Source organism: Podarcis erhardii (assembly GCF_964252035.2).
Source record: "Podarcis erhardii genome assembly, chromosome: 8".
NCBI lineage: Eukaryota > Metazoa > Chordata > Lepidosauria > Squamata > Lacertidae > Podarcis > Podarcis erhardii.
In genome coordinates this window covers 34,145,495-34,160,016 of record NC_138499.1, presented here as the reverse complement: position 1 = coordinate 34,160,016, position 14,522 = coordinate 34,145,495, and the positions used below count along the sequence as shown (strand labels likewise).

General features: G+C 42.9%; 1 protein-coding gene and 1 long non-coding RNA gene across 4 annotated transcripts; one reads left to right on the top strand and one right to left on the bottom strand.

The window, feature by feature from the left end:
- The first annotated feature begins 873 nt into the window (after positions 1–873).
- LOC309349094 lies at positions 874–1,574 on the top strand. Its single transcript, XR_014159693.1, has 2 exons — positions 874–1,214; positions 1,452–1,574. It is a non-coding gene; the product is annotated as an uncharacterized lncRNA (long non-coding RNA).
- LACTB2 (lactamase beta 2) lies at positions 1,457–14,018 on the bottom strand. Of its 3 annotated transcripts, none has more exons than XM_081874726.1 (7): positions 13,948–14,018; positions 11,904–12,067; positions 10,523–10,649; positions 9,896–10,074; positions 8,080–8,228; positions 3,421–3,502; positions 1,457–1,695 (listed from the first exon to the last, which is right to left on the bottom strand). In XM_081874726.1, exons 1-7 carry the CDS (start codon positions 14,001–14,003, stop codon positions 1,652–1,654), a joined length of 801 nt encoding a protein of 266 aa, XP_081730852.1. In that variant the 5' UTR covers positions 14,004–14,018; the 3' UTR covers positions 1,457–1,651. The 3 variants fall into 3 exon arrangements, with proteins under 3 accessions (XP_081730852.1, XP_081730851.1, XP_081730850.1); XM_081874725.1 differs by lacking the exon at positions 13,948–14,018 and adding an exon at positions 13,566–13,728 and having other exon boundaries at positions 11,904–12,064; XM_081874724.1 differs by lacking the exon at positions 13,948–14,018 and adding an exon at positions 13,566–13,727.
- Positions 14,019–14,522: the final 504 nt, after the last annotated feature.

The window sequence follows — 14,522 nt, the reverse complement described above, 5'->3', positions numbered from 1 at the left end:
TTTTGACTCTCTACATGTCTGTGTCCCATTTACTTTCCCTTAAGATTTTACACCTAAGAAACTTATGGCTTGCTTACCTCCAGTGGCATATCCAGAACAGACAAGCTGCTCAGTGCATCTGATTCCTCCTGTGTACAAAAGCAGGTGTTCCAACCCACCTGCACCCTCTCCATCACTTCACATGGCTGATATGAAGCTTGCACACCTGGACTAGTCCCCAGCAAGCTTTCCCCAAACCAACACGACATGTATTCAACCGAGCTTGAAATAATGCAGAACTATTACCACCATGTTAAAGGTAAAGGGACCCCTGACCATTAGGCCCAGTCGTGACCGACTCTGGGGTTGCGGCACTCATCTCGCTTTATTGGCCGAGGGAGCCGGCATACAGCTTCCAGGTCATGTGGCCAGCATGACTAAGCTGCTTCTGGCGAACCAGAGCAGCGCACGGAAATGCCGTTTACCTTCCTGCCAGAGCAGTACCTATTTATCTACTTGCACTTTGACGTGCTTTCAAACTGCTAGGTTGGCAGGAGCAGGGACCGAGCAACGGGAGCTCACCCCGTCGCAGGGATTCGAACTGCCAACCTTCTGATCAGCAAGTCCTAGGCTCTGTGCTTTAACCCACAGCGCCACCCGCGTCCCACCACCATGTTACCTGCTAGCTTTTATGCATCTTTGTACAAATCTAGTTGCCTCACCTGTGAGGCAAGGTGAGACAACCCTCTCAAGTAGCAGGATCCACAGAGCCAGCAGATCTGGCCTCCAAGGACTGCACTGTCCACTGCCGCTGCCACAGTAGTAGCAACAGCTGCAACATGCTTCTTAGAGGCCAGATTTGCCACCTCATTGGCAGCCCCCACAATGCTACCCTTCTTCCTGTTGCATATCTTCACATCCCACTTTGGCACCTACCTTGTGCTTCGTGTCAGGTGTCAAAATGTATTGGGCCAGCCCTGTCTAGTATGCAGTGTTTCCTTGTCCCCCCCCCCCCCATGCTTAACATTCTTTAAAAGTGGCATGCTTAAATATTTATTTAAATAATGTATTACCTCAATCAAAGAGATATACAACAATTTTTAAAAGAAAAAATCACCACAAATAAATATAATTTAAAATAGTTCTGCTATTTCACAAAATAAGACCGTAGACATGCCATTATTTAGACAGGAAGGCCTGTATAATTAAGAAATTCTAGTTACAGATAGGTAGCCGTGTTGGTCTGCCATAGTCAAAACAAAACAAATTCCTTCCAGTAGCACCTTAAAGACCAACTAAGTCAGTTCTTGGTATGAGCTTTCGTGTGCATGCACACTTCTTCAGATACATGTATCTGAAGAAGTGTGCATGCACACGAAAGCTCATACCAAGAACTGACTTAGTTGGTCTTTAAGGTGCTACTGGAAGGAATTTGTTTTGTTTTAAGAAATTCTAGTTAAGATAACACACAGTAATCTGTATGTGAATAATTGCACTTTATTCATTTTGCTGAAAAACAGAATTAAGTAACTTGGTCAAATTTTATGAATTTACTCTTGCTATGCTGAGGTACTCAAAATATCTTTTGCCAAAAATATTGTGTTAACAATTTGGTGCTTCTTTAGAGGGAGGGCACAAGAACCTCAGCCTCACACTTATTTTTATGTTTTATCTATAAACTGCTTTTCCATCTGAAGCTGGGAGAATTTTCATTTGCTGCAAAAGAAGAAGAAAATATTAAATAAACTGGTATCTGAAAACATTACCATTTAAAACAAAAGTTTTTTGACGCAAGACGTTAAGCAGAAAGTGATTTACAAGTACAACTTTAATCTCAAATGTTTTCTGTTAATATATAGCATCTTTCAAAGATTAGCAATTTGGGAATATGAACATTTTTTTAAAAACAGGAATCTGAATATTTTTTTAAAAGCCCATTAAAACTATTTGAATATCAGTGAGGCATTTAAGTATTTTGACAAGTTATCCTCTATTAAAGTTCCAAAATGCTGTTTTTCTAAATACCGTATTTTTTCGCCCTATAGGACGCACTTTTCCCCCTCCAAAAATGAAGGGGAAATCTGTGTGCGTCCTATGGGGCGAATACAGACTTTCGCTGAAGCTTGGAGAGCAGTCGGTGCGCACCGACCCCTCTCGCTCTCCAGGCTTCAGGAAGCTATCCGCAAGCCTGGGGAGCCCGCAGGGCTCCCTAGGCTGTGGATAGCAGCCTGCCGTCCAGCGCGTGGGGCGCCCTGAAGCAGAGCGCCCGCGCGCCGGGCAGACATCGGCCAGCCCCACAAGCTCGGGGGACAGCGGGAGGTGCAGCGCCGCCATCCCACTGTTCCTCGACCTGGTTTGGAGGCTGGCGCTGGGGAGAAGTGTGCTTCTCCCCAGAGACAGCCCCACAAACTCGGGGGACAGCGGGGAGGCGCAGCGCTGCCATCCTGCTGTTCCCCGACCTGGTTTGGAGGCTGGCGCTGAGTTGCCAATGAAGGCAGTGGAGATGAAAAAGTAAAGGCAGCATTTCCCCAATTCCATTGCTGGGGCGAGGATGCCTTTGTAAGCGCCCTTTCTTTACCTGGGAGAGGAAGAGTGCTGGGGTTTTTTTGTGCGCAAGCATATATATATATATATATATATATATATATATATATATATATGTTTAAGACTGCATATGTGTGTGTGTCTGTGTGTTTGAAACAGAGTGCTGTGTGCCAACATGTGTGGTGAGGATGCGTGTGAATGCTGGGGAGCAGGGAAGTGTGCTTGTGCCATCTGTATGGGTGGAGTGTGTATGTGTGCATGCGAGAAAGCACTGAGCACACCCACTACTGGCATATGACCCTCAGGAAGGTGACTGACAGTCAATGTAACCCTTGGGCTGGATACAGTTAGCCACCCCTGATTTAAATAAATAAAATATGTGTGCCCACAGTGCAGAACTATTAAAAAGGCTCTGTGCAGATCTGGGGCTCTGAATTCAAGCAAAAACCCCCAAAACATTTGGGAACAAAGAACTGTTGCATTAAAAACGCCTTATTGGCATATGCACAGCTATAGTATACAGTGGTACCTCTGGTTACGTACTTAATTCGTTCCAGAGGTCCGTTCTTAACCTGAAACTGTTCTTAACACGAAGCACCACTTTAGCTAATGGGGTCTCCCGCTGCTGCCGCACCGCCAGAGCACGATTTCTGTTCTCATCCTGAAGCAAAGTTCTTAACCTGAGGTATTATTTCTGGGTTAGTGGAGTCTGTAACCTGAAGCGTATGTAACCTGAAGCGTCTGTAACCCAAGGTACTACTGTACAAGCATCCAATAGTACATTCCAGATCTACCTTCTGCCCACCCCTGGCTTAGACACAGAAAAATTCTGGAAAACTGGATCATAAACATGCTGCTGGAATACAACAGATGCGTGTTAAAGACAAAGCCACTTACACACTTTTCCTTCTTTTTTTAGTTTCTTCAAGTGATGGCCGAGGTTAATCTCTGCAGCCCTATGCAAGTGTTCAGGTGTGTCCTAAAGAAAAATAATTAAAAACACATGAATCACACGTTTAGGAAGCAGTCTTATATACACTATCTGTAAGGAAGTTCAACTGGGATAAAAAAAAAGAAGAGTCATATTTCTGAGTTGAGATGTATAAGCTTGAACTGTTAAATGGCAACACTGTTAAAATGGCATCTTGGTAATTTCATTTCAGTCAGGATTTTTAAAAGTCACACAAGCACACTAATGCCAAGTTAAAGAACAGAACAGAGCCAAACATTGAACTAATTAAAGCACTCTTGACAAACAGAAAAAGGAAAAAAGTGGTATGATTGCAGTGGTATATTTATTGGCAGGGAAATAAAGAACTACTTAGGCTCATATAAGAAGCTTGTGTCAGCCCAATGTAATTTTTGACATTTATTATTATTATTATTATTATTATTATTATTATTATTATTATTTAATATATATTCATACTACGGCTTTTTCCTTGACAAGACTCAAGGCAGCTTACAGAAAAAAACCAGTAACTGCTAAAAAAACAGGAAAAATCCACAATTAACATTAAAATACAATAGAATTAAAACTATATACAAATATGTTTAAAACATACCAATAAATATAATAAAAACAGCACGACAACAGCCCTTTGATTAAAAGCAGTCAATTCCAAAGGCCTGTTGGAACAAGAAATACTTCACCTGCCAACAAGGACAGCAAGGAGGGAGCCAGTCTAGCTTCTTTAGGGAGGAAGCTCCAAAGTCTGGGAGCATCCGAGTAGGCCATTTCTTATATCCCTACCAAATGTGCTTGTGAGAGTGGTAAGACCAAGAGATGGGCCTCCCTGTAATGTTTCAAAACCTAGGCAGGTATGGATGAGAGAATACGGTCTTTCAGATAGCTTGGACCTAAGCCGTGTAGGGCTTTATAGGTCATTTCCAGTGTTTCGAATTGTGCTTGGAAACAGACCAGTAGCCAGTGAAGCTGTTGTAACAAGGGAGTCATATGCTGCCTATAACCAGCCCCAGTCAACAATCTGGCTGCAGCTCTTTGACTCCTTTGAAGTTCTGAGCACTTTTCAAAGCCAGCCCCACGAAGAGCACATTAACAGTAATCCAAACAGGATATAGCTAAGGCATGTATCACTCTGTGGGCAAATCAGACATCTTTTCTCCGAATAACTCCTCCCCACACCAGATCACAAACTGCTATTTCAATATTTCCCTCAGTTTCAGAAGCAGTAAGCAATCCAGCACTGGGGAGAGGGGCATCAAATGAACCAAACACAAACCTGAAGCCTCCTTGGACTCACAGAATAAATTACACCATTATTTGGATTTTGGCTATTGTCATTAAATTTATAGTCCAGCTTCCCCCACAATATCTGGTAATCACATGTATTATTATTATTTTATTTTACAGACTTGTGTGTGCTCATAGTATTAAGTACATTAGTGCCTTCATCATGTTAATGTTACTGTCCTCAAGCAGCCTGTGTGTGAGAGAAAGAGAAAGACAAAGACAAAGAGAGAGAGAACTGTGCAAATGTATTCTTCCCATAATTATAGTTATCATATAAAAAACACCACTGAGCTTCTGCTTTTCTTCCCTGGCCAACTGGTAGTGGACAACAGACTATGGATTGCTTGATATTGTGTTATTGGGTTGTTGTTTTTATTTTGAATATATATATATATATATATATATATATGCAGGTTTTGGTGTCCTCGGGTGTCTTCCCGTGTAAAAGTTGGGGTGTCTAGGCGACGTTTCGACGAGGTCTCACTCGTCATCTTCAGGCTGGTGCTTTCGGCTTCTTGTTACTGGAACAGAGCAGGATCTCAGTGTTTGAGTTCCTATAAATACTGTAGAGGGGGTGTGGTGTATAGCCTCCAATGTTCTGGGCAGAGAGGAAGTTCCCAGGCTAGTGTGCCTTTTCTTCTTTTGTTCCTTAATTACTTGAGAGATATCTTGAGTGATTTCTTGAGTGATATCCTGAGTACCACTTAGGTGGGTCATTAGGTGTGGATTAGTTGTTAAAGTCTTTGTGTCTTGACCTCTTGAACTTTGTGAAGAGTTTTCCTGAGAAGATGGCTGTACTGTACTTAGTTGTGCTCTGGCTTGGCTTCGTGTATAGGGGCGAGCTGTGGTTTTGTGGCTTGTGTCAGCCAGATCTGTGTAGGGACCTCCGGATGCTGCACCCCCCTGCAATCCCTACACAGATCTGGCTGACACAAGCCACAAAACCACAGCTCGCCCCTATACACGAAGCCAAGCCAGAGCACAACTAAGTACAGTACAGCCATCTTCTCAGGAAAACTCTTCACAAAGTTCAAGAGGTCAAGACACAAAGACTTTAACAACTAATCCACACCTAATGACCCACCTAAGTGGTACTCAGGATATCACTCAAGAAATCACTCAAGATATCTCTCAAGTAATTAAGGAACAAAAGAAGAAAAGGCACACTAGCCTGGGAACTTCCTCTCTGCCCAGAACATTGGAGGCTATACACCACACCCCCTCTACAGTATTTATAGGAACTCAAACACTGAGATCCTGCTCTGTTCCAGTAACAAGAAGCCGAAAGCACCAGCCTGAAGATGACGAGTGAGACCTCGTCGAAACGTCGCCTAGACACCCCAACTTTTACACGGGAAGACACCCGAGGACACCAAAACCTGCATTCCTGTACCCGTGAAAATCTACGAAAGCATATATATATATATATATATATATATATATATGGTGGTTTTATATTTTGATTTTGTTCTGTGATCTGCCCTGAGACCTCCAGGTACAGGGTGGTAAGTAAGTAAGTAAGTAAGTAAGTAAGTAAGTAAATAAATAAAGGGTCCTAGGCTGGGCTGCATGAATCCCAAGCCGGAATTAAGATTGCCGGAAGAAATATCAACAACCTCAGATATGCAGATGACACAACCTTGATGGCAGAAAGTGAGGAGGAGTTAAAGAACCTTTTAATGAGGGTGAAACAGGAGAGCACAAAATATGGTCTGAAGCTCAACATCAATAAAACCAAGATCATGGCTGCTGGGCCCATCACCTCCTGGCAAACAGAAGGGGAAGAAATGGAGGCAGTGAGAGATTTTACTTTCTTGGGCTCCATGATCACTGCAGATGGTGACAGCAGTCATGAAATTAAAAGACACCTGCTTCTTGGGAGAAAAGCAGTGACAAACCTAGACAGCATCCTAAAAAGCAGAGACATCACCTTGCCAACAAAGGTCCGTATAGTTAAAGCTATGGTTTTCCCAGTAGTGATGTATGGAAGTGAGAGCTGGACCATAAAGAAGGCTGATTGCCGAAGAATTGATGCTTTTGAATTATGGTGCTGGAGGAGACTCTTGAGAGTCCCATGGACTGCAAGAAGATTAAACCTATCCATTCTTAAGGAAATCAGCCCTGAGTGCTCACTGGAAAGACAGATCCTGAAGCTGAGGCTCCAATACTTTGGCCACCTCAAGAGAAGAGAAGACTCCCTGGAAAAGACCCTGATGTTGGGAAAGATGGAGGGCACAAGGAGAAGGGGGCAGCAGAGGACAAGATGGTTGGACAGTGTTCTCGAAGCTACAGACATGAGTCTGACCAAACTGCGGGAGGCAGTGGAAGACAGGAGTGCTTGGCGTGCTCTGGTCCATGGGGTCATGAAGAGTCGGACACGACTAAACAACTAAACAATAACAAGTTCATATGCTTTGTATGTGGAAAGTCCAGGTTCAACCTCTTGCATCTCCAGTTAGGATTGAGAAAAAACCCTGCCTGAAGGTCTGGAATACCACTGTTGCTCCGTGTAGACAACCCTGAGCTAGATGGACCAACAATCTGAACTAGAGATGAGGCAGCTTCTATGTCCCTAATATTTTTGCTGGTGTATCAGCTTAGGAAGCCTTGATCACATAACTGTAATACCAGCATATTGTACAAATTGCATTTCCATGCTGCATCTTATATGCTTTTGCATATGTGACATATAGTGGTGCCCCGCAAGACGAATGCCACGCAAGATGAAAAACCCGCTAGACGAAAGGGTTTTCTGTTTTTCGAGGTGCTTCGCAAGACGAATTTCCCTATGGGCTTGCTTCGCAAGACGAAAATGTCTTGCGAGTCTTGCAAGTTTTTTCGCTCCCCCCCCTTTTTCTAAGCCGCTAAGCCGCTAATAGCCGCTTAGCCGCTAATAGGGGTGCTTCGCAAGACGAAAAAACCGCTAGACAAAGAGACTCGCGGAACGGATTATTTTCGTCTTGCGAGGCACCACTGTATTCTTTACCGTTTAGCATTTTGTATGTTTAAAATGCAAGAGTTTGAAGAACTGCTTTTCCTGAAGAGCGTCTGCCAAAATAATTTTAGTTCTGGGGGGAAAAAGGAAATTACTGAAATTCTTAATGTCCCAACAAAAACAAGAAAGTTTAGATACAGGACAGCTTCCAATTTGCCTTGCTACAGTGAACACATACACACGTCACTTTTTCCTTGTCATAGAAACTACGATGTTTGTGAACCATTCATTTTATTGTGACTGCTTCTACTAGGGAAATTTAACATCTTATTCCTAATTCAAAAGTAAGAGTCAGTTAGACAGCTACCTTGTATACAATTTTCACAAGTTCCTTTGTTGTAAAAGATTTTTCAGCATTCTCTTTCAAGACATTGAGGATTTGCTGTTCCCGTGCATTTCGGTGAGAAATGTACTCTTGAATTTTAGCTCTTGCCCCTTTTACTACTGGGCCATGTCCTGTAAGGGGAAAAAAGTGGTTAATATAGAAAAACTACAACAACGATACACGTTTACAATCTCTACTTCTGCTGCAGTATTTGTTATCATGATGTTCAAAGCAAGTGGCATAGCTGTCACATATGGTTCCAGTATCTTCTGATTTTGCTGGTGTCTGCACCAGTAAGTTTAGAGGTATTATTACTTTCTTACCCTAGCAGTTGCATTAGATCACCACAACACTAAATATTTGAAACAAAAAAACAAACAAACAAAAACAAAACAGTTTAAGAGCAAAGCCTTTACGTTAATATTACTATGATTTCCAGTTTAGGGTGTCATCAGACAAACACATACTCAGAGGAGACTCATTGAAGCCATGTCTATTGATCTCAACAGGCCCGCTTCTGAGTTCATCAGATACCACCCCATATCTTTAACATCTCTTCTATAGTCACTTTTAAGCACTGAACTCTGAATTGTTAGGTCAAATGTGAAGAAAAATGTTGGCCCTCTAGTGGCCAAAGGACTTTTCACAACTCAGACCATTAGTACACACCTACCCTAGGAAATGGTCATGTGCTATCTATGTATGTGGCAATTTGCAAAGAACAGGTATAGTCAATTCCTTCCTCAATGGACTTATAAACTAAAATAGACACTGAGAGGCAACAGAAGAAGCGAGGGGGTAGCAGAGGTATCAGTAGGTTGAGGAATAGTATGTGATTACTTAAATTGCACATATTTTGGCTTAGTTACATAGTGTGAGGCTTCCTGCAACAGGTGAATCTCAAGGAGGGACTTAAGGGAAGGGACTGCACGAAGGCATCTTGGGAGGCAGTTCTAGTCATAAGGGGCATCAAAGGAAAAGGACAAAGTAGTTGCAGAGATCAGGAGCTCTCTAGACAGCTGAAGGTATCAAGCAGGATGCTTGGCCTGATCCAGCAGGCTCTTCTTTCATTCAGTATGACATTTTGTCATCAGTAGTTTGAGCACTGCAGAGATTCCAATGGTAGATGTTAGCCAACAAAAAAGTTATCAAAACACACTGAATCAGTCTGTGTCCATATGTTTCATTCAACAAGGATTCACAGATAGATGGCACCACAATGCATCTTCTTTATTTTGGCAGTTATATTTTATGTATCCTCTCGATAATTTTCAATAGATTCTAGGAAACTATGGGCGCTATCCAACAAAGTAGTTCTGATAGCACAAGGATTTCTATTTGCCAAGAGTGTTGGGGAGAAACCCAGAACAAATTTAGGGAATGAGAGGAGAGGGAATTCACAGCCAGAAGCCCTTGTGCTAATGGGACTATTTCACTGCATACTGCTCTAAATTATTTGCAATAAGGCCCATAAATCAAGGATGCACTCTGCAACATACAAGGCTTTTAAAAAAATCAAATGCAGTGCAAGTTCAGGCTGCAATTTCAGCTTATTATGAGTAGGAAAGCTAAAGCATCACAAAACACATTGTAAACAGGATTCAAGAGACACAGGAGACCTTCTCTATGCTTGCTGTAACCTGCCATGAAAGGACAACAATCAACAGAAGGATCAGAGGGCTCTGGTGATGAAGAGCAAGGCATTAGGGATTTTGAACAGCAGTTCTAGTCATAAGAACTGTACCAGAGGAGGTCAAGAAGTGATGTGTTATGAATTCAGGTCAAATGTGGAACTAACCAGGGTAAATTAAGTCAGCTTTCACTTCTAGTAGCTTTTCTAACGATTTCATGTAATCATAAAGGTCTTCAAACACTGCTGTTCCTTCTCCTAAAATGCAGTCACCAGAAAATATAGCATTTTCTTCTAGGAGATGTAAAGCCATGTGGTCATCTGTATGTCCAGGGGTATATAATACCCTGCAAATTGACAAAAAAAGATTATTAAACTCATACCTGACTTTTCCACAATAGAGCCCTCAAGGCATCTGACAACAAATACAAATACATATAAAAAGCATGAAACATGAAGCTTTAAGAATCTGTGGTAGAGCTAAAACCACTTGAATAAGGCAAAGGCCTATCTAAACATGAATTTTCATTTGTCTTTGGAAGTTAACAGAGACAGGCTTGTGTTCCTGCTAAAGGCACTTGTGATGTTTGTGGGACTTGGAAAAGCAGTCTTCCTGAAGAACCCAAGAACTCAGACAGGTTTGGGTCCAATCCAAACCCACAGATACACACAATTTTCCAAAATATATAGTAGATAATACCATGATAAAATACATAATTGCGCCAATATTAAAAATCTTGCACATGAAAGAGAAAATCTTCATACAGTGGTCAATTTGCAAAAGTTATCAGTTACCTCAGAGTAGCTCCCTCTGTCTTTAAAATATCTCCATCTCTAAGATATGTATACTTTTGCTTTCCTTCTCCTATTATTTCTTCAGAGTGTGGGTTACGTGGAAGTTTGCTTATGCAGTACTCAGAAGCTAGTTTTGAAAAGAAATATGGCATTAAATATGTTTTAGCAGCAGCTTAGTCACACATTATTAAAAATGTTCCCCACAGATGGCAATAATGCAGTAATGCTTGGGAACCATTGAAGAACTACTATTGATTTTGTGTGTGGACAGTCCAGTACAGATCTACTACTAATGCACTATGACTCTGTCAATGACATATTGCAAAAGGACACCTGCGAAAAACTCCACCAATCTGGAAGGGCCCTTGCCTTCCATGCACCCACACTGTCTCTTAGTTTTTCTTCTTCTTCTGCAGGTTAGGCGTAATGCTAAAACTCATGGCAACTTAGCGGCCATAACGACCAAGCAATGCCCTGCCAACAAGCTGCCCTATACACTTTACACTTGGGTTGAAAAGAATGGCATACATTTGGTAGTGATGGGTTGACAGATAAAGGATGCAGACGCACACACACTTAGTTGCCCAGGGCAAACGTCTATATCATTATGATGCTAACAAGAGAAACAGTTTTTATGAGTAAGTATGCAAAGAAATGGCTTTGCAAGAGGTCTGGCCAATTTAAAATGTGCAAGTTAAATTTCCTGACTTTATAAGCATAGCAAAGCAGTCTTGTTTTCACTTCATGAGCTGCTGCCCATGAAACGTACTGAAACAATTAACAATAAAACTTTAACAATAAACACATACAGTTAAACCTTGGAACTCAAATGACTCCATTGCCGAACGTTTCAGTTCCCGAATGCCAAAAACCCGGAATAAGTCTTCCGGTTTTCAAATGATCCTCAGAATTCGAATGTCCGATACGGCTTCCGTTTGAGTGCAAGAAGCTATTGGAACCAATCGCAAGCTGCACCTCAGAACTCAAACGTTTCAGAAGTCGAACGGTCTTCCGGAACAGATTACATTCGAGTTCCGAGGTCTGAGTGTATTAAAAAAAATTTACAAATAGCTACACAGACTAATGCACTTTATAATGCAAAAACAGTTACCTTGCTGGTTATACTTATAGTTAACTGGCCTCTGAAGTAAACAATAAGCTATGTAGAAGTTAGTTGCCAGCATTCAGTGTTTACCAGCAAGTATTTTATTAGACACTGGTATACAAGCCTTCAAATGTTCTTCCTACTTTATCTTTCTGCTATTTAACAGACTTCGCTGCATTGTCAGATTAAAGTACTGAAAAACAGCTTGGATACATTTTGTATAAAAAACAGAATACAGACATTTTAGACAACAACAGAAATAATGAAACTGCTTACTAGTGGGAAAGTTTTTACAAATATCAGATATGCCTCCTATGTGATCTTGGTGCCAGTGTGTTACTAAGATTTCCTGGATTGAGATGCTGAATTCGTTGAACACTTGTTTCAAACAGCCAATATATTCAGGGACAGCTGGTTCTCCTGTATCAATAAGGATCCTTCTGTATTAAAGACAGAATCGCACCCCCCAAAAAAAGACACCATAACTGGAAAAGTCAAAGCACAGTTAATAGAAAAGTAAGGTTGGATCCTAGTACAAAATGTCTGTGACATGGAAAGCAACATTTTCTTACTCCAGAACATCACTGCATCCTTACACAAGTGGGAATCCTGATGGATCATTTCTCAAAAATAAAGAAAGGTTCCCTCTTCTCACTTGGCAGGTCTTCTGCCTTTTTCACAACACCTGCAGCTGCTTTACATCTAATGACACCCTTTATCTCAGTCCTCAGCGCATCTTGGCTGCAAGTCCTGAAATACCTGCTCCTTGCCCTGTAGGCCTTACCTGGCCTGGGAAGGCAGGGCCTAGATTGACTCCAGCTACCAAAGATGAGGCTGCTGACCAGACTCTTGGGCTGTGATGTTGTTTGGGGTTTTTTGTTGCGGTGTGTGTGTGTGTGCGCACTGTTACTGGTTTTTTTTGGTACAGTATCTTTATTTTAGATCTTGTCCTGGTTTATGTGGAAACTCTTCAGTTTGGTGAAATATTTTTTAATGTTTTGTTTGTTTATGACCACTTTTGTTATGTTGCAGTTATGCATTCTTCTCATGTTGAAAGCCACCACCTTGATAATGGTTTGAACTGTGGAAAGGCAGCATACAAATAAAATGATGCCTGTCAGTATTCACTGACTGGCAGCAGCAGCAGAGATCTCATTGTGGATCTTTCCTAATCCTACCTGGAGATGCCTGAGGTTTGAACCTTGAACCTTCTGCAAGCAGTGCATGCGCCGTACCAACTGAACTCGTGTAACATGGGCTCACTACATAAATGTGTGTGTGTGTGTGTGTGTGTGTGTATATATGCACCCACAAAGGTATGTATGCGCGGGTGGCGCTGTGGTGTAAACCACTGAGCGTCTTGGGCTTGCTGATCAGAAGGTTGGCAGTTCGACTTCCCGCTCACCCCATTGCTCTGTCCCAGCTCCTGCCAACTTAGCAGTTCAAAAGCACGTCAGTGCAAGTAGATAAATAGGTACCGCTGCAGTGGGAAGGTAAACTGTGTTTCTGTGCGGTTTCCTTCATGGTATTCCGTTGCGCCAGAAGCAGTTTAGTCATGCTGGCCACACGACCCGGAAAGCTGTCTGTGGACAAACGCCGGCTCCCTCGGTCTGAAGCGAGATGAGCGCTGCACCCCATTTTTGCCTTTGAGTGGACTTAATCATCCAGGGGTCCTTTACCTTTACCTTTTTACCTTATGCACTCACACACACATGTATATGTATAGATACACACATGCCTACTCTGGTGAGGAAGAATCCCCACCTGTTGAATTTCTGCCTGCCTATGCAGCTATTACGGGCAAAGGAAGCCCTGCCCATGAAACAGTTATCCGAAGCCAGCTCCAAATCGCTACTTTAGCACCAGGGTAAAAGGGAACTATAAGCCACTCTCTTCCGCTGGTCCCTCCTGGGGAGGTCGGCGGGGGCTGCTACGTACCTGGGGCCGGTCCCTACCAGGTAGGTGTTGGTGCCCTGCAAGGTCATCGGTCCCGGGTTGCAGCCCAGCACGCGGATCACCCGCGACGACAGCTTCTCCACCCGCGGCAGCACAGACACCATCTTCGCGGCGGGGCTTCTTCCAGCGGCTGAGCGGCCGAAACGTAGAGATAGGAATTCTCAGAGGTGCTACCGCTAAAGAAACAGCTTCCTGGTTACCTCTGACACTCCTTCCCACCCGCCTCCCTGGGCAGGAGTGAGAGCTTATAAGAAACCCCTGGGTTTTAGGGTAGATGTGATAGGTGTGTGTGTCTAACGCCCAGAAAGAAAGAAAAAGCAGCTGCATGTTCACGCACTTTCAAAACGCAGGCTTTCTTACGAACCTTGTTTTCCTCCCAAAGCGTTTGAGCGTTTTAGAGATTGCAGCTAATATCGCCATATACTTGGAGAACGGGGAGATGTGGCGGAGATAAAGCGGCTTTTGACAGCCCCTGCAGTGTAGGGCAGCATATATTGTAGGTTAGAGGTGGGGCTGGTTTGGATTTCCCATCCAAAAGTCGCTGACACAAAACTCTTCTCAGAGCGCAGGAAAGATCAGGCGAGCAACGTCCCGCGCGGAATAAGAAGACCTAAGTTGGAGCACGAATCCTATCTTCTTTGTAGTTTTCATTCGTGAGGGGGAGGAGGGAAGGGAGATGATGACAGGTACCGCTAAAATCCTAATTTTTCTGTCACTTCAGCTCTGACGGTGAACAAAGATGGCGTCGAAAACTAACCCGGAAGCTGGCCACTCCGTGTGAGTCTACACTCGAGTCCCGGCACAAACCGCTTCTCCCAGCGGGGTTTGTTTACAGTCACACGCTTGACAGAACGGGGCGTTCTAAGTAACGCACTGGATTTAACTGCGTGCAGTTAGCGTGGGTATTTTTAAATTTATTTTTGCCCATTTCCTTAAATG